This window comes from Monodelphis domestica, chromosome 8 (genome assembly GCF_027887165.1).
Source record: "Monodelphis domestica isolate mMonDom1 chromosome 8, mMonDom1.pri, whole genome shotgun sequence".
NCBI classification, from domain to species: domain Eukaryota; kingdom Metazoa; phylum Chordata; class Mammalia; order Didelphimorphia; family Didelphidae; genus Monodelphis; species Monodelphis domestica.
Genome location: NC_077234.1, coordinates 204,330,017 through 204,349,594, shown reverse-complemented (window position 1 = coordinate 204,349,594; position 19,578 = coordinate 204,330,017). Strand labels below are relative to the sequence as shown.

At 37.8% G+C, this 19,578-nt stretch overlaps 1 protein-coding gene across 3 annotated transcripts in view; it reads right to left on the bottom strand.

The window, feature by feature from the left end:
- Nucleotides 1-241: 241 nt before the first annotated feature.
- The window catches only part of VWA3B (von Willebrand factor A domain containing 3B), a 282,451-nt gene continuing 263,114 nt past the window's right edge, over nt 242-19,578 (bottom strand). For all 3 annotated transcript variants that reach the window (XM_007501072.3, XM_016424839.2, XM_007501073.3), the window contains 2 exons: nt 19,043-19,140; nt 242-1,451 (listed from right to left, as the gene is read on the bottom strand). In XM_007501072.3, the coding sequence (XP_007501134.2) occupies nt 1,088-1,451; nt 19,043-19,140 (462 nt within the window). In that variant the 3' untranslated portion in view covers nt 242-1,087. The remainder of the gene's footprint in view (nt 1,452-19,042; nt 19,141-19,578) is intronic.

Below are 19,578 nucleotides of genomic sequence, written 5' to 3'. Positions count from 1 at the left end.
ATGGAATTATAGTCTTTCTGTTTGAAAATAAAAGGGGGATCCAACTGTATTTCCTCTTAGTTGTCAATATCATTGTCATTATCCAGTTCAGGAAAGAATAACTAAAGAAGAAAAGGAAAGAAATAGGAATTCTTTCTTGGCATTTGAAATAAGAGAAGCCACAAGAGAAATGAATACATCAATAGATCAGAACTGTTGGACGCTCAGAGCAACAAACACATGGCACACTGTTTAGGAAATGTTTGCATTTTAAGATTTTTATTATGGCTCTGCACTCTTGCCAAGAGGTTTATACAACAGACAACTTGATAGAATTAGATATAATCCTGAAGTATTCCAAGGTGTCTGTAAATCAGGTAATATAAGTCTGGTGGAAAATAGAGCAGTATTTGGGGTGCAAGAATTTGAACAAGAGTGATAATCGATATAAATGATATGCAACATGCAATTTCACATCTTGGTTACAGTCTGGTCAACCCTACTTGAATTAACAATGTATTGACTTCCAGGGGACTTCAAAAACCCACTAACAGTGATTTGAGTAAAATAAGGACACAGTAGCTCCAAAGCCCAGAGCATGAAGGTTACCCCAGAGCAAATAGGGGTTTTTACTTGCTGGAAAAAACTTGTTTTGGCTAGATGAATGACAACTGGGAAACAGAGTAGGATAAAGTATATATAATAAGGCTAAAGCCAATAAGGTGGTTTTTTTTTCTTTTGTTTTGTCGTTAAAGGCAAAAGAGTTTTGGAAAGTAAATACACATTAAGAGTTTTGTTGGTTAAGATGCTTGTTGGTTAGCATGGGCCATAAACTATAAAAGATTCATGTGGAAATGACTAAATTTGTCACTTCAGTTCCAACAATCCTGAATATCTCATTACACCAGGTGTACCAAAAATCCAGTTGCTCCAATGTACTCAAACAATGATCAATAAATCACTTTTTAATTTTCAGGCTGCCCCAGAGCTTGCAGTGGGCCTCCAAGAAGTGGAATTAATGCAAATGGTAGATACGAGTTAGGGACCAGCTCAGTAGAATCTGTTCTAAAAATGGTTTCTAGAGGAAGAGAATAATATGCAGAACAACTTAAAAATATTGTTTTTTGATGTTAAAGGTTCTCGTATAACATTGACACTTTGGGTAGGTATTCACCCATTGAGCATAATATTTAGTGCATTTGTCACTATTCTCCTTAGAAACATCATCTGAGAACCATTCTTTCTTTGTCTGGTCCTTTGGCTTGGAACAGTACATGGGTGTGTCAAATCCAAAGATGCTATCTTCTGAATCTGAGGAAAAGATGTCTTCGGGTTGCTTCTTCATTTCAGATTTCTTCCTGCTCTTACTCTTTTTTGAAGTCTCATCTACTGAGTCTTTTAATAGATCAGTCTCATTCTCTTCATCAAAAGGAAAGACCATAAAATCAGATCTCAGGTCCTCAGTATTCATCCTACAAAAAAAAAAAAAAGTGATTGTAGTTACATGGGGTCTGCTCAAAGGCCCAAGAAGGATGTGGCTAGTGACATGAAAATACAAGCTTATGAATTTTCTCCAGGATATTTCTCAGTAATCATTTCATGGGCCCTCCACCTCCACCATGGGCCCAACAACCCAGTGAGTTGTCTTACCACTAGAAACTTTCAAATTGGCCTAGATTTATTTCATTTAAGTCATTAAAAAAAACCCTTACCTTCTGTCTTAGAACCAATGCTATGGGAAGGGGGGCAGATAGGTGCCTCTTGAAAGCCAGATGGGTAATTCTGGGTTCAAATCTGATCTTAGACACTTCCCCAGCTATGTTGGCAAGTTACTTAACCCCCATTGTCTAGCTCTTACCACTCTTCTGCCTTGGAACCAATACACAATATTGATTCTAAAATGAAAGGTAAGGGTTTTCAAAAAAAAAATAGAGATGGTCAGTGAAACACAAAAAACAAGTTGGAAAGGCTTTATCTAGGGACAGGACTATTAACTGGGATGGAGTGACAGGTTTTACCCAGAATACAAAATGTGGAAGGTGCCAGATTTTATAGGGGGCTTGACAATATATTCACTCCTCCAGCATTGTAAATAATAAAGGTTAGCATATGGTGGACAAGAGTAATTAAAATAGGAAGCTACCAGAGAATGGACTGTTGAGAACTTTTTAACCAGCATTCCATCCAAAACTCACACAACTGAGGGTGCACTTCGGGCTACTTGTCCGAGGAGCAAAAATTCTCAGTTAGAGTTCTGAGTTTGCATCCACTAATGTAACGAGCAATAATCACCTCTCTTAATCTGGAAAGGTTTATCACTACGTTGGCCATCAGGGGATGTATTGTTTAATCATGGTAGCTCTTGAAGACCATGTATTAAGTGATGATCTGGATCAGTGGAGGGAATACCCTCACAAATCAAATCAGAAATCAGTGAAGCATTAATGAATAGATTTAAGGTTTTAAAAAATAATATATAACATGTATAAAGTAATTATATATGTGTATATATATTATATAAGTTATCAGAAATTTTGTAATCACATGAGTATTAGACCCTTCAAAGTGAGGACTGTAAGAGTCTGTATGGGCTGCTGCCCACTTGGAAATTCCTGTATCCAATCTGCTTTCACAGAGTATTGATGAATTCCATTAAAAAGCCCTGCCTTATTATTGCATAATTATACTCTGATTCATATTCCTTTTGATCTCCTCAAAGAGGGATGAGATATTATTCCCAATGAGTACCCTGCTACCCCCTAACCCACAGTTTCACCAAAGCAAAAACACAAATCATCTGCTTAGGGAAAACCAGTTCAGTTAGCTCAGACCCAGAGCCTAAAGGTTACCATATAGAATGGATAATGCAGACCAAATGGAAGAAAAGCAAAGTGAAACAATAATGGACACTGGAGGGAAGAGGGTAAGGTGGTAGAAAATAGCCCAGTATCTATCTGTCCCTGGAATAAAACAAGAACTTGAGAAGAAGTTGGACATGATCACTTCACAGAAATGCCTTTTTCTTTATTAACTTTTACCTTCTTTCTCAGAATCAATACTGTGTATCACTTCCAAGATGGTAGAGCAGTAAGGGCTAAGCAATGAGTGTTTAAGCAACAGTTACATAGACAGAAAATGTCTGAGGTCAAACCCTCCTGCCTCCAGGCTCAGCTCTCTATCCAACCAGCCACGTAACTGTCTCAGAAATGCCATTTTGAACAAGATTTCTATGGGTCTCAAATTTCCCAAATATGAATTGGGAATAAGGACCAACATTTTGTGATGAAACTACCCAGTGAGCCATCAAATGGAGGCTCTAAAGTCATCTTATATAAAACTGTTAACAAATCAACATTGGTCTTTCTCTGCTCAAACCCTTGCTACTGGTGTGTTCTCTGTCCAACATTCAGTCAATAAACATTTTAATGCATCTACTCTGTACTAGGCAGTGTGTTAAGTAGTCTGTGTCTCTCAGCGTGTGTATCCCAATCTATAAATTCGACTTAATTGAGCAGATGTTTATTAAGCACCTACTCTGGGCAATGTACTAAGAATAATACAGACAAATAAGTATAAATAAAGGAGTTTGCATTCTATTGAGGAGATCTAACATAGAGATAGATAAGTACATACTGAGAAAATTAGGTAATTTCACTGGAGAATCAAGGCTGTGCTTGGAAGAAGGTTGGGGAGTGGGAGAGGCAGAGGGGCAGGCTCTCATGTCTGTATTCATAAACATGCTCTTAATTTAATGAACATACAATTATTTTTTCAATTAGACATAGAAACAATTCTTTGCAATTGTTTTCTGACATTTTGTGATTCAGATTCTCTCTCCCCCTTCACTCCCCTTTCCCAAGGCAATACATAGTTTTTATAGGTTAGTTATATTAGTGCTTTCATAGCACACAATGTCTAACAGTGATTGAGATATTAGTCTAATTTAACAAATTAATAATAATAAATAACTTAAAATTTATGTAGTCCTATAAGGTTTGCATGGTACTTTATAAACATCTCATTTTGCCCTTACAAGAACCCTGAAAGGCAAATGCTATATCACATGAGTAAACTGAGGCAACCAAAAAGTTTAGTGGCTTGTCCCTGTGTTGTTTAGCTAAGTAAGTGAATGAAGCCAGATCTGAACTCCTTTCTGCCCAAGTCCAGGCATAGCATTCTATCCACTGTACTACCTACCTAGTGGTGAACGAGGAGGAAAACAATCACTCACAGATTTCAGATCATAAGATTTAAAAGACAGAAAAGCCCTCAGATGTTATCTCATTCAGCTACCTGGGCATTTTACAGATAAAGAAACTGGCCCACTATGGGAAAAATGACTTGCCCAAGGCCACAGAGAAAATAAATCACAGAAGTGGGATTAAACCCAGGTACTCTGGCTACAAATTCAGAATACTTTCCACTGTACCATCTTGACTCTCAGAAAAGACAGTTTTATTCCAAAACTTTACTGTTGTAATAGAAAGGTAATTTAGCTGCATGACCCTTTCTACTCATTCTTCTCTATCCCCTCAAACTTAAAAGCTAGCTTATGAAACATGGATGATGAAAAGTTGCCAGTGGCTGAGAAATCTCATGGATCCAGAATCCTTTGGGTTTTCCTTATACTGCACTCAAAGACTTGGAGTTACAAAATGGAGCATCTGATCCTTCAGATCTTTCCCCAAGAATTGCCAACGTGCCCTTGACATTCACTGAAATTACTAAACTTGATATACAATAATTTAATGATTTTGACTGCATAGTTCAATGATTTCAAATGCACAGTTTCCTCTAAGAGGAAAACAATCATTACGTACTGTGTCAGATTATGGGAAGTGATTCATCTGAAGTAATGTCATAGATAGTATTGAATCTTTATGTTTCAATGATTTCATCAAGACACAGCAGGAAGACCGTATGAGCTCAGGTAACGTATGAAAGAGGAGCATTAAACAACCTGAAAATTATGATCCCTACCAAGGTATCACTGCAAACCCAAATGGCATGCATCCTGGGAAGCCACCAAATGGATCGCAAGAAGTGGAGCTAATGAGATGCTAATGTTTTGTGAAATAGAAATCAGAATGGGAAGTTAGAACAAGAAACCAGAACCAAAGCTACAGCTGAGCCATCAGGAGCTTAGTTCATTGTTCTCTTCAGAGTCAACTTCTCCAGGATGACCACACTTACACTCAAGCATTAATCTAAATCATCAGAAATTCAACCATTTCCTTTCTGGCCTGAGAAGAGAAAAAAAAAAGAATCATTTTATTAGACCTCATGTTTCTTACTCTTCCAAGGAGCTGGACACCCTTCAAAAGTGGGGCATCAGTGGAGAGAAGCCTCTTTGTTCAGGTAGTCTCACACCTGAGGTTGTCATTTGGTGTTTTCATCCAGAATGTAATTGAGGGGCCCTGCTTTTAGCATTGGGATGCCTAAGGCTGACTTGCCTCCCCTAGGGAGGATCATCTACCAGTTCCATCGTATTAGATGAGCCAAATAGTCTACTAGCCTCCTGAGTTCTATATAAGACAAGCTGATAAAGTAACAATTTCTTTCAAAGATTGAGATCATCTTAATTTTCATCTTGTTGGCTGGAGGGCAGAGGGTTTATTTTTAGGCTGTTCTTACATCTCTCCGATGGAGTGGTCCATTTCTCCACAGGGGAACCTCAATCAAGTGTTCTAAAAATGATCCACTAAATACAAAAGTCAGAGCAAATGATCAAGGCAAGTCAATCTATCATTATTTCTCCTAGAGGCTCTTTAACAAGCTCACTAATAACTTTCTTTTCCTGGGCAGGGATACTGGAATGGTTTGCGGTTTCTTTTACCAGCTCATTTGACAGATGAGGAAACTGAGGCAAACAGGGTGAAGTGAATTGCCCAGAGTCACACAGGTAGTGTCTAAGGTCAGATTTGAACTCAAGAAGATGAGTCTTCCTTACTCTTGGCTCAGTATTCTATCTATTCTATGCATTCTGGAATTCTAACAGGAATGAAAGTTCACTGGCCTATTACTTGCAAATTCTATTTGAAAAGTAAGAATTGATATGGCGATAGCAAATAGAAGTTCTGGTATGACCTGTTCTTGATGTCAAAGAGTCACAGTTTTTCTTAGATATTACACTAACAAGTTCTCAAATAACAAACACATTTTGCTAGGAATGGAAGTCAAGTTTACTGGCCTTTAGGTTGCAAACTCCATTCTCTTCCCTTCTTTGAATACTGGGACATTTGCCTGTCTCACATAGTAACTTTAAAGTCATTATCAAATTCCCCCTTTGGTTTTGTTTTTTTTATGAGTGTGCTCTTACAATAATGGCCAATATAGAAGTGTGTTTTGCATGATAATGAAAATAAAATTAAAAATATTCTCCCCCTTGAATTTACCTTGATATATATCTTAATATGTAATATATTGATATAAGATATGACATACATTATGTATAATGTAAAATAAAATATTTTGTATATATTATACATAGGATATGTAATATATATTTTAGTATATACTCTTCTGTGTATTTATTTCCCCCATATCAATAGACTATAAACTCCTTAACATTGCATCATTGTTTTCTTACTGTTTAGCACAATGTCTTATATCCAGTAGGTTGTTAATAAATGTGTATAGAATTAAATTGTTATAAAGGATGAAGGAGTCCATGAATGTATAGTAGAGTGGGGAACACAACAGAATAGGACTCTGGGAAGTGGGAAGAAAGCAGATCCAGCCCCAGTAGTCACAGTATTGGGTCTATTTAATTGGAAGAGAAGTATAATGTTGATCCACTGAAGAGCAGCCCTAATAATTCTACAGATGCAGAGGGATATATAGGAGTCAACTGAGGAAAAGAGTTAGCTAGGGTGCAGGGAGGCAGGGTGGCTGTAGGGGAGTTTTTCTTCCTGTCTATGTTGATGTGTCTTCAGGTACCCCTGATTCCAAGGATAAAACAGGGTTTGGGGCTATCCATGTTTCCTAGCAGCATAAGATATGGAGTCAGAGGGGGCCTCAGAGGTCATTTAATTCTCCATTAGATTGTATGCTCCTTGAAGGATTTTCTTTGCAATTACAGCACAAAGACTGACATAATAAATGCTTAATAAATGCTAACAAGGACCAATAGACTGATCCAATAATTCAATCTCTCAATTTTACACAGATGAGGAAAACTGAAGTCCAGAGAAGTTCCTTCTGTGAAATGCCAGGTTTCATCCAGGTAGTCAAAGTAGTGTAGTCAGAATTTGAACACAGGCCCCTTGACTCCAGATTCAGCTGAGGGCTCTGTTTACACCATTGGAGGGTTATGATGCTTTCTTTTTGCTCTGTATGATTCTTACTTGATGTGAACCTTCTGAGACTGCATCAAGATTTGTCTAAATGACACTAGACAGATGACAGGAGAAGCACCTACAGGATGAGTTCCTCAAATGACCTTTTCTCTCATCAGGAAGAATTTTCTCTGGCAACTATATCCTTCTGTATTTCACTTCAAATTCCTTCCTAATTTTGCAACTGAAGTAATTCCCCATTTATCTCTAACTCCTCCTATTTCATAAGCTCTCTAAGTCGAGTCTTTGGTCTAGCACCCAGAGCAGAGTTCTGCACACAGCAGGCACTCAATCTTTGCTGAATCCATTGAATATGAACAGTAAGGGGAAAAGCTTGACTCTGACCTTGCTGGCTGGCTTAGTATTGCAGGGAGGCAACAACCTTGTATTCCTGGAGATTTGGCTTTTATGCAAGTTGAATACCTCACCAGTCCCACCTGTGCAAGTGGCATGTACTGAGCTGCATTTCTGGTGATCTTTTTTGGTGATGGGAACCCATCAGAAATTTGCTTACCTCATTATAAAAGTTTTGTTATAAAAAACTAGCGCCCCCCTGACATCTGGGCTGCTCTCCAGAGATCAGCCCACCAATGCATTCCTACCTTGATGTGTTTTTAAATAAACTCCTTTAATTTTCTATTGAAGTAATCCCAATAAGGGAAGATAATAAAATTGAAGTAGATAAAACAGATCAATCCCTTCCTGCATTTTTAGGTAACAGATCCAGCTTTCCTCCACCCAGGAGGTCAAGCTGCTTATGCAGGCAGCAGACCAGATTCTACTTAGCTTGGGGATGAGAATTAGGAAAGGCAAGAAACAAAGGAATTTCAGGAACATCAAAGAAGTCAGGAGGGAATGCAAGATAACACTTAGCAAACTAGAGATAAGTGAATTAAGGTACCTATAAAAGTTAACAACCCCTGAATAATCTAAATATTGTCCCTGACTACACATACCTGTATTTGTGATAAGGTTTGTTTGATTGTCAAATGAGAACCTGTATATGAAAGGGATTAACTTTGTATTTTGTAACCTCTATAAGCTATCCTATAATGTCAGTCTGATACAGCTTCCACTAGGAAAATCTGTCCCAGCTGGCAGATTCTTTATTTGTTATTTTATTAATAAATCATGGTTCCAATAATTGAAATTCTGGGTGTCCAGACTCTCTCTATGAAGTGGCCCACTTCAGTTGGAGGCCCCAGCGAGATCTCAAGCCCCAGGACCAGGAGGTAAGGACTTCAGAGAGGGATGCTATGAATGTATACTTGTGTGTGTGCTTGAGTGACGGAGAGATCTCTAGGCTCATGGCATACAGCTAAATGGCTGGGGTTGTAACCCAAATCATACATGGGCAGCTTTTGCTAAGCCAGAGCCTGTGAAGGAGTCTCGAATCCTTATCCCCTTCAGGGGTGTTTCTGAGTGTGGACTTGGAGAGTATGCAGTTTCTAACTCCCGCAAGGGATTGGACCAGAAATCCAAGGAAGCAAATGGTGCTTTCTCTGGATCCTGCCCCTGGTTCTGTCGTTTGACATCTCAGACAAAATTTAAGCTGGTTTTGGAATCATCTACTCTGTTCTGTAAGTTAGTTCTGTTTCTCTAGAGTCCTGTTTTGTTTTTCCCCAGGGCCTGTTTTACTCTGAGAGTCTGTTTGCTTGAGGGTTCTGTCTTGAAGTTTTGTTTGGGCCCTAGAGTCCTGTTTTGCCCTGGTGTACTGTTTGGCCATGGAGTTCTATTCTGTTCTGTTCTGTAAATCCGGATTCAGTAGAAGCTGTTGGATTGCTGGACACAGCTTTAGTCCCATAGCCAGGTCACTAAAGATACATCTTTCAGTGACTTATGGGGGAACCTTTGGGTTCAAAGGTGTATGAATGTGTGAGTGAGCATGTCCTATAGGTTTCTGTTGAGTCTTTATTGTTTTTGTGTGGCTAGATTAAAGAAAGGAAGAGGCAAAAAGACTTTAAGATGCAGTTTCACAAAGGGGAATTTCTTTTCTGCTCCCTCTCCCTACATCCCAACAGAGCAGGCTATGAAGGAGAGGCTGTGTCTGCTCCAGCAGCAACTTTCCAAGCAGGAGGGAGAATCTGAATAGAAGGGGATTTAAAAGTTCCTTCCTTGAGAAACCCAGTCAGTCTCATGAATAGGTCACCTCCAACCCCAATTGGGAGCAGATAGTAGTTTTGTCCAGATACTACAAGAGCATTTTAGATAGATTGCATGTATGGTGCAGGGAAAGTTAGGGAACAAGAAAGTCAGCTCAGCCAATCAGATGGCTAATCGCAGTAGCTTAGCTCAGCACAGCTTCCTCAGTTAAAGGGGCAATATGCTGAGACAGTTTTAATACATTTTCTCCCTGCAAATATTTCTTTTTAAGAATGGATCCTAAAACACCTATTTTTTCCTTTCAAAGCATGCTTGTCACAATATTGTATGTTTCTGTTTATCGTTGTCTTTGTCACAGATTTGTCTCTGTGTATTCTTAAATTGGACACTCACAAAAAAGAAAAATGGGTGAGTTGCAAGATTAAAGTTCCCACAGTCAAAAATCCTCAACAGAGGACAAAAGCAAATACCTGTTCAATGATTTTTTCCTCTTTCTTCCTTTGAATGGGCCCCCGAAGGAGTGAAAAAGAGAAAAAATCAGAGCAGAAAAGGGAGATTTTTACTCCATAGTTAGAGGCACTTTTCACTTAAGATTAATTCTAAGGGTTGATGTATGCAACTTGGGAGGATTGTTAATGATTTTGATATGTTACAAATGTAATTTTATGTATTGTGGTAACTGTCAGTTAAATGTGAAATGTTAGCCAGATTTTATTGATCACAACAAGTCTCATGGTTAGAAGTTTGTTTTGTTAGATCTTGCAATGCATAATGGTTTCAGTGAATTTGAGAATTGTCTAAATGTGATTAATAGCCAACCTGACACTGGGGGGGGGGGGGCGAGGTGTTTTATTATATAAGGACAAAAATTGCACTGGCTACTTTATAGATGTAAAAGTCATCCAGAAAAAGTTGTTATGTTGTTGAGAAGAACTTATTCTAGAATTTAAACTTGGAATTTTCAAATCAGATGTTATTTTGCTGTATGTGCTGTCAGAACTAGCAACTAGTAATCATATGACACCCAAGTTTTTAAAGTGGTTAATCTGTGCATGGGATTTAATAATACAAGTTCTAAGAATTTGGTATTTTGCAAAAGAGGGAATTTTTAAACTGTGTTGTCTGTGACTAAGGTTATGTGAATTGTTTTTTTAAATGTGCACAATGTATAGGAAGGAATTTGTGATCTAGAGATGAACATGTATTCAGATGCAAAGTGCTGAAAGTAATGAGTGAATACAAATTATGTGTGCATTTGTACTATGAAGAGAATTAAGTTTTCCACCTAAATAGGTTAAGGGTATATGATATGCAGGCTGTATGTTCTTAACAAGACAAATTTGACCAGCCCTGAAATCAAGAAGGGCTTGTCATGAGGATTAAATGCAATTCAGTATAGTACTTTTCCTCTACTTACAATAATGGTAAAGAGGAGAAGTCAGAAGAAATAAGAATCATGAATAGAGATACTAGTTGATACTATGAATTCTAGTGTGAAATAGATTATAGTATTATTATATTAATATTATATATTAATATTATATATTAATATTATATATTAATTATATTATTTTTATAATTATATATTATTATATTATATTATATTATATTAATTATATATTATATTAATTATTCCAAATTATAAATTGGAATAATGTTGATGGAATTTAATCAGGTATGTAGCAATGTTGAGCTAAAAGAAAACTAAACTGGAGGTTCTATTCTACTTTAGACAGAGGTTTGAGAGGAGTACAGATAAATGTTTTGCACTTCAGTTTGGTTACACACTGAAAGATTGCTGTAAAAATAGACTCGAATCCAGGACTTCAATCCCCAGAAATCCTTGCTCCACTTCCCCAGAATGCCCTCTAATCTCACTGAATTCTCACTTGGGCTGAGAGAAAGATGGGGTATTTAAACCTAGTTGTGAATAGGCTTGGTGTCTTTTGGACTTCCATTTTGGAGCAGACGCCTCTCTTTTCATAATGTAGGTGAGATTGTCTAGGCCTTTGGGCCTAGACACGTGCTTTCTTATCCTGTATTTTCTTTAATTCTTAATCTTCAATAAACCTCATAAAAATATAATACTCCTTGCAGAGAGAAACTAATTTCTACCTGCCTCAGCTTCCCCAAAATGTTAATCTTTATCGTTTGGTGTAATCACTTCGGGAAAACAAAATATCTCAATCTTCTGATTCTTTTCTCTACTAAGCTTTAATAGCTAGTGCCTAGAAAATTTTTTAAGCCACATTTCTCTGGCTGAGGTTTTTTATCCTCGCAAAGCTGCTACTCATTCCAGCCATTAGATAGCTCACAGGCTCACTCTGGACCTGTTGTGTTTGCTGCCCACCTGGCCCCTGGCTGCTAAGTTCTGCCTGCCTGTTTCTCCTGCTGCTGCTCCTGACCTCTCCCAGTCTTCACTTGGTCCTGGCCCTGCCCACCCCTGCAGCCCCCTCCAGCTCTGGCTCCTGCTCCTGGCCTCTCACCTGGTGCCCGATCTCCCAGCTCTGCCTGCCTGTGTTCCTGCTTGCAGCCATCCGCTGGCCACTGTCTGCCTGTTTCTGCGCCCCAGACCCACCAACGTGATCCCAGCCAGCTCATCACCCAGATCCTTGGAGCAGATCGCTCAGGACTCATTTCTACCAGCTGGTAACAAACTGGGGTATTGACCATGTAGGCGGATCATAGGAGGAGAGAGAGAAAAGGGAGAGGAGAAGAAACAGGCTTTTCCAAACAGGAACTTAAAAGCAATGGGCTATTTAAAAGGATACCTTTTGATTGTTCTGGTAATTTTATTGACTTCACCTGTGAGTCAGGGAAAAAGATTCAACTTTAACTTTGAATTTGCAAATGGGTGGCTCAGCAAACTGAGAGCCAGGTCTAAAGACATGCGGTCCTGGATTAAAATCTGGCCTCAGATACTCCCCAGCTGTGGGGCCCTGGGTGGGTCCCTTAACCCTCATTGCTTAGCCCTTACCACTCTGCCTTCTGACAATAGACATTTAAAAGGATAAGAACCCAAGGGACTTAAAACCTGGAGGTTCAAAGGCATTTGAGACTCCAATGGTTATAAAAATCTCTTTTTTTCTATTGCATTTTCCTGATTGTTTTGTTTAAGATATAACTTTGTGATTTTAAGTTCATATATTACTGGATTCAATATTCTGTTACACTGAATCAGTTTAATGTACTGAATTTTAACTACTGTTATATTCTGTTGTTTTCCCCCTATAACTACAGTAAACAAATATCATTGTAATTAAGCCCATATAAGAAAAAAAAAACAGTTTTTCTATTTTTGCCTTTGTAAATTGTCACATAGAGGATGGATGGACTCCTTTAGAACTGGTTACAATTGCTATAACAATCTTTGGAAAATTTAATGTGCTAAATATCTCAAATGATTTTAAGGGTTTTTTAAATATGATTTTTGTAATTTTTTTTAACATTCTCTGGTTATTTTTGCCTGCCCCTAACACAAGGTGTAAGGCCAATTCTAGCTGAAGTGAAATACATTTTATAACCCCCTACCTTCCCACATTTCTAAATATGTGAATGGAAGTTGGGGCAGTTAATCTCAGGGCATTTGTACCCCTAAAAAGCCTCCAAAAAGGGGCACCTCTCATTTATAACTCTTCAGCTCACTACTTTACTTCCACCAGAATGATATATAGATTTCTTCATGAATTTCTAAACCCAAGATGAGTTTTACTTTGTTTAAAAATATGTTTATTACCAAGGTTGAAAGATTGCTATGTTTGTAAAAATTGTGACAAATATCCATCAATTCATAGGTTTTTTTAAAAATGCCAAACAGCAACTGATGTGAAATATGAATGTGTGGGGTTTTTTTTTTATATTGTTTCTGTTTTTTGTATTTTTTTGCTATTGAGAATTTTGGGGATTTTGATATCTACATATTTGTACAACTGTTCTTTAAAAATGAAAAATTTTACCTTGTTCAATTCATTTGCCTTCTACTCACAGTGGAGCATGGCCAGACATGAAGAGGAAATGGATCTCATTTTTGGTGAGAAAGCCTCGTATTCTATATTTTCTTAGCTGACACAGAGTGTCAATGATTATTAGCTACATTTTTGAATTTTTAAAACTCTTTTATTATATTTTTCTTGCATGTGCAATATACTATTTCAGTTTTTTTAATTTTTTCTCTTCTTTTTTATATTTGAAGCACATGTCACCAGCATTATGATTTTCTTTAACTTTTTAATTTTTCAGTACTATAAGTTTAAAATACATTTGCTAATGCATACCCCCAAAAGCTTGTGATTATAAAAATGATGCCACTAATTATTTTAAAAATTATGGGACTTTGCTGAATGATTCTATTTGATTCCAGGACAAGATATACACACAAGAGCCATTGCACAGAGCCAAAGAAAAGCCAATCCAGGATGGATTGATGCACTTCTAGGCCAATACAAAGGTCTTGAACCTAGAGTGAAGACTTGAGGTTACTGTGTTTAACATATTGTTACGACATAGGCTTTCCTTGTGTCCACACTCACTCTAAAAATACTCACAAACAAGTATCCCCAAAACCTTGGCTCCTATAATCTGGTCCCCTTTTCTGCCTCTCATAGTGTGGTACCTTTCTTTAGTTCTGGCTATTGACTAGGTAAATGCATCATTGCTTAGATCATTCTGATTGGGCCCTGATTCAAGGACCTATTATAGATTTATTTTTCTTTTACTCAGAATTTTTACACATAAAGACTTTGATAGTCTATATTTTCATCCAGTATTTTCTTTTTTATTTGGATTTTTCTGATGTCTTTTTCATTTCTCTTACCAATTGATTCATATACCTCATACCTCAGCCATGCATCCCTAAGTGATCCTGTATTTTTCAATCACCCTCTTAACAAGGGAAAGTAAAAAATATTATTATTTTAAATTATGAAGTTTAAATTCCTTTTGAGAAGAATTTTAGGTAAAGAAACATGATACCTCTCTGAATCCAGAAATTGAGCTGTTGGAGAAGACACCATGAAGAAGCCTCCAGACCACAAGCTGCACAAAAATGAACTTTGGGTGTAGTTGATTGAACATTTATTTGTATGTATACTTTCATCCTAGAAAGGGGACTGCCCCCTAACTGGCTTTTTGTCAATGAGTCCAGCAGTTACTGGTTTTGTTATTTTTTTTCTCTTATCCTCAAATTATTGTAATCTTTATTTTGATTATGTTTTTATGATCCTTTGGGGAAGTCCTTCTTCCCAGAGGATCAAATGGGGAATGTAAAAATAGACTCGAATCCAGGACTTCAATCCCCAGAAATCCTTACTCCACTTTCCCAGAATTCCCTCTAATCTCACTGAATTCTCACCTGGGCCAAGAGTGAGATGGGGTATTTAAACCTGGTTGTGAATAGGCTCGGTGTCTTTTGGACTTCCATTTTGGAGCAGAAGTGTCTCTTTTCATAATGTAAGTGAGATTGTCTAGGCCCCACATGCTTTCTTATCCTGTATTTTCTTTAATTCTTAAATCTTCAATAAACCTCATAAATATATAATACTCCTTGCAGAGAGAAACTAATTTCTACCTGCCTCAGCTTCCCAAAAATTTTAATCTTTACATTGCTAAAGGACTTAATCAAAGTTATTTGGAAGTTTTGGAGTCCAAACTTAACTCCACTGAGGGTAAATTATTATGAAGGGTTTGATACATTCAAAAATTTTAATTGTAGTGAGCTCACTTGTTAAAGAAGGATGGAACAAGGTTGCTAAGTAATAAAATTTAAATCAAGCCAAGCAACTTTAGGATAAATTGCTCATAAGCTATTAACCCTTCCTTGTACACAGGAAGGAGAAAAAAGTGCTTATAATTGTTCCACACTGATACTTAGGGACTGAAATAGGGACCTCACAGAGTTGACAAACACTGTATGATAGAACTTAAAGATGAGTAGATTTTAATTGTATATTTCAGAGGTTTTAAGATACTCAAGCAAGCAAATGTTGCCAGCCCTGTCTGACCAAGTAGCTTGTTTGAAGCTGTGGAATCAATGCAAACATCCATGTCCAGAATGATAAAATGAGTTGAGTGATATGTAATTGATAAGTTACCTCACACGAACTTTGGGAATGTGTTGGTTGATATTTTATTACATTTTAATCTGTATAAAGATATATGTTGCAAACAGTAGCCAAGGAGTGGGTAAGATATTTTAAAAGGCATATATGTAGAAAATACTTTCTCGGAATTTTACAATTGTTATGTGACTTGCTACTAAAATGATCAAAATTTTATAATTGATGAGCACTATGCTAAAGATGCAGTGCTTCAATGATATAATCCTTTAAATCAGAATTCTTTTGGGTTACTGATTAGCAATTGAAGTGATACCAACAGAATGGTTGTTTGACTTAAGGAAGTCGGAGAAGGTGGTAAGGTATGTTGGATTTGAATTCAGAAGAAAGGGACTTTGATCTAAAGTCCATAAAGCTTGAGTATGCAGATTTGTGAAGGAAGAATGGAAGTCTTGCTCTGCTTTTTAATCAGAGTGTTTTGAAGGGAGAGAGAGGGAGAGAGAGAGACAGAGAGAGACAGAGAGAGAAAGACAGAGAGAGACAGAGAGAGAGAGACAGAGAGAGAGAGAGAGAGAGAGACAGAGACAGAGACAGAGACAGAGACAGAGACAGAGAGACAGAGAGACAGAGAGACAGAGACAGAGAGACAGAGAGAGGGAGAAGGAGACACATGGAGGTGAAAGAGAACAGATAGATGTTTTACTCTTATAATTGGATCCTTGACTTAGGGATAATTTCTAAAATTAATGTATGTGTTGTTGGAAAATCACAAATGATTCTATAATTTCTCTGGACAGTTACCCTGAAAGCTGGTTTTGAACTCTAGTCTTCCTAAATCCATGCCTGGAAGTCTATCCACTATGCCACCTAGCTCCTCCGCATGTAATGTAGGGCTTTTGTAACTGACTCCAAATTGGTCTCTATCTTTGTACATTTCAATTGGACAGACTGATAACTAATAAACCACAGATCTGACCAGGTCATTTCCATACTCAAAAATCTATACTTCCCTATTGCCTCTGGGATAAAATGAAAATTAGTTTCTTCATCTGTAAAATGGGAATAACAGCTACTCTTCACAGTGGTACTGAAAGGATCAGACCAGATAACTTTTATGAAGGGCACTGCAAATCTTAAAGCACTTTTGTAAACCTTAAAATTTCTTAGACTTATAAATGTTGGAAATTTCACCATTGGGAAATTTCATACTTGGAAAATTTCTTACTGATAGTGTATTGGAATGTGAACCCCATTGGCATGGGAGGTTCCTCCTCCTCCCTTCTTAAGATTACTTTAGGACAGAAACCTTTTGCTGAACAATGGAAAGGGCTTTGACCTATGCTTAAGCACAGAACAGGAATTTCTTTGAGTCATGATTGATTTTAGAATTGATACAATAGAGATACTTGGAATGACAGAATCAGGTCTTGGAAAATACAATTTCCACCCCACTCAGTCCTAACAGGATTTAGGAAGGGCTGCAGCATAGATCAAAATTTAATTATTTGAGAATATGACCTCCAACAGACATGTGCAAAGCCATAGACCTCTGGGCGGTCCTGGGTTAAGCTAGAGCCACCATTGGCACAGGGAAATTGATGGACAGTGATTGGTAGATGTGAGAACTGAGGGGAGGGAACTTGGATGGTTTCCTTAAAGAGAGAGGGGTCTGAGTGGTTGGGGGGTGGTTGGCGAGTTTTGGCTCTGAGTGGTTGGAGAGGTGCTCTGAGAAGCTTGCTCTGAAGGAAGCTGAAGGTGGGGGCCTCTGAGACTGTTTCTCCATTTTGGTCATGTGAGTAATAGGGACTGATCTCTTTTCTTTGCCCCAGCTATCTAAGGGCTTGGGCCCTTTGGCCCAGCCTAAACAGAAGGGGGTATTTAAGCCCTATTCCCTTCTCTCCCCTTTCTCTCTCCCTCTCTCTCTCTATCTCTAATTCCTTTCTTCCTCCTGTCTGTAATTAAACTCTATAAAAGGTTGACGGCTGACTTGAGTTTTCATTTAGGAATTACATAGCTGAATTCCTTGGCGATCTTAAATTAATATATATCAGTCTTTTAAAAGTGATTTCCTTGTCACACTTTACAAATATTAGTTATCATTATTTTTAATTATTGTTATGCCAGTCTGAGGATTTTTTTTTCATTTTATGAAAACTAGAGTTCAAAACCAGCTTCAGACTAGCTGTGTGATTTGGGCAAGTCACATAAGTCTGTTTGCCTCAGTGTCCTCATCTGTCAAATGAGCTAGAGAAGGAAATGGCAGGCCACTCTAGTGGTTGCCAAATAAAGACTTGGACACAACTGAAATGACCAAACAACGACAACAACCCCAAACTGGCCAACAATAACATATAAGATAACTTAAGAACTAGGATGCTGTGTTTGCATACTCTCAGATGGGCAATGATGTCTATGTATGGTGATCTCAGAAGAAAGCATGAACATTAATTTCCACTCAATCATTCTTTTAAAAAATACTTAAAACTATTAAAGAGCAACATTAAAAAATACTATGTAAGGGGATTCACAGAGGGCAAACCTTTAAGGAAATATGACTTTCCTAAGGAGATTAAGTACAGTTTGTATTTAGCCCAATAATTACTTCCATATTTTGAGCTTTCACTGGTGTAACTAGCATCTTTACCTTTGCAGATAATAATTATGATGCTGAAAGCTGGCCTTTGTACAATGCTTTAAAGTTTACAGAGTGTTTATTTGTTTAATTTTTTAGGTAACTGTCTTGGGATCTATTGTGTATTGGGTCCAAGGCAAAAGAGAGGTAAGGACTAGGCAATGGGGCTTAGTAATTGCCCAGGATCACATAGCTAGAAAGTATAGGAACATTTAAACTCAGGACTTCCTGTCTCTAGGCCTGGCTTTTAATCCACTGAGCCACCTCAATGCCCCTCTAATCTTCCCAACACCCCCAGGAGTTATTTTTACCACCATTTTACAGATGAGAAAATTGTGGCAGACAGGTGAAGGTTTGAATTAGATTTTGAACTCAGATCTTCCTGAGTATGTACCTGATTTTAAATGATGCTATGGCCAAAAAATGAATCATTCTGGCTAAGGAACCTCTCTGAACTTATCTAAACTAGTGCTCAGAAAACAGAAAAAAACAAACAAACAGTCTTTTACTTGTCCTTGACTTTGAACCTTTCCAGAACCTTCTAGTACCAGTAGCAGTCAACTCCATGCCATTAGAAAAGGACTTAAAGGGAAGCCCTCCTTAGACTAACTGTTTTTATGTAGACAATGTGTCAACACGCTTCTTTTCTTGAATCCTAATAAATAGCTGGAGAGCAACTCATGATTAATCATCTAAGGATACACTTTTTCCAAGAGCTTTGAAACAATATTCATGCATATGGTATAGGCATTCAGTAGACAAATGGGTTTTAAGTGAGATAAATTCAGATTAAAGGAGAGGATTCTAGAAGCATTTTCAGGCATAATGTACTTTATCTTTGCCTTTCTCTCTACATACTTAAAGGACAATTACTCTTTACTCAGAGATGAAAGTGTAGGGGGCAATCTAATTGAGGAAGCAGAAAAAAGTATACTTACCTTGGGGGTTCTTTCATTGGCGTGGTCCTTATAAATGAACAAGAAAGTGCATATTTGTTTTGGCTGATTTTAATAAGTCCACTTCGGAGGCAAAAGTCCTATAAAGACACCGATAGTGATCATCACCTCAGTAATATCCCACATTTAGACACGTTTCTACCCCAAATCTCCCCATCCTACTAGCAGCAATCAGAGCTCTGTGGCATTCTCCTCAACAGGGTAGGTCTGAAGAGAGCAGTTCAAAGTCAGCATTAAGAATCTGTTCATGGTTTTATTGGTTCACTCATCAAAGTCCTCTTTGACTCATCCTGGTCCTTTCCTCCAAGGGTAGATTGATTTCCAAAACCATCCATCTGTTTTCTCCTTTTCACACATCTGCCCCCTTACTCTCTAATCCCAACATTCTTTGCTCAGGTCAGACTCTGGTTACATCTTTCCCAGACTTACTCTTTGCCAAACTTCCTATGGCCAGCACAGCCTTGCCTCTGTTCTTCCCACAGTCTGTCGAAGGCAACATTTCCTTGGTTCATTTTTTC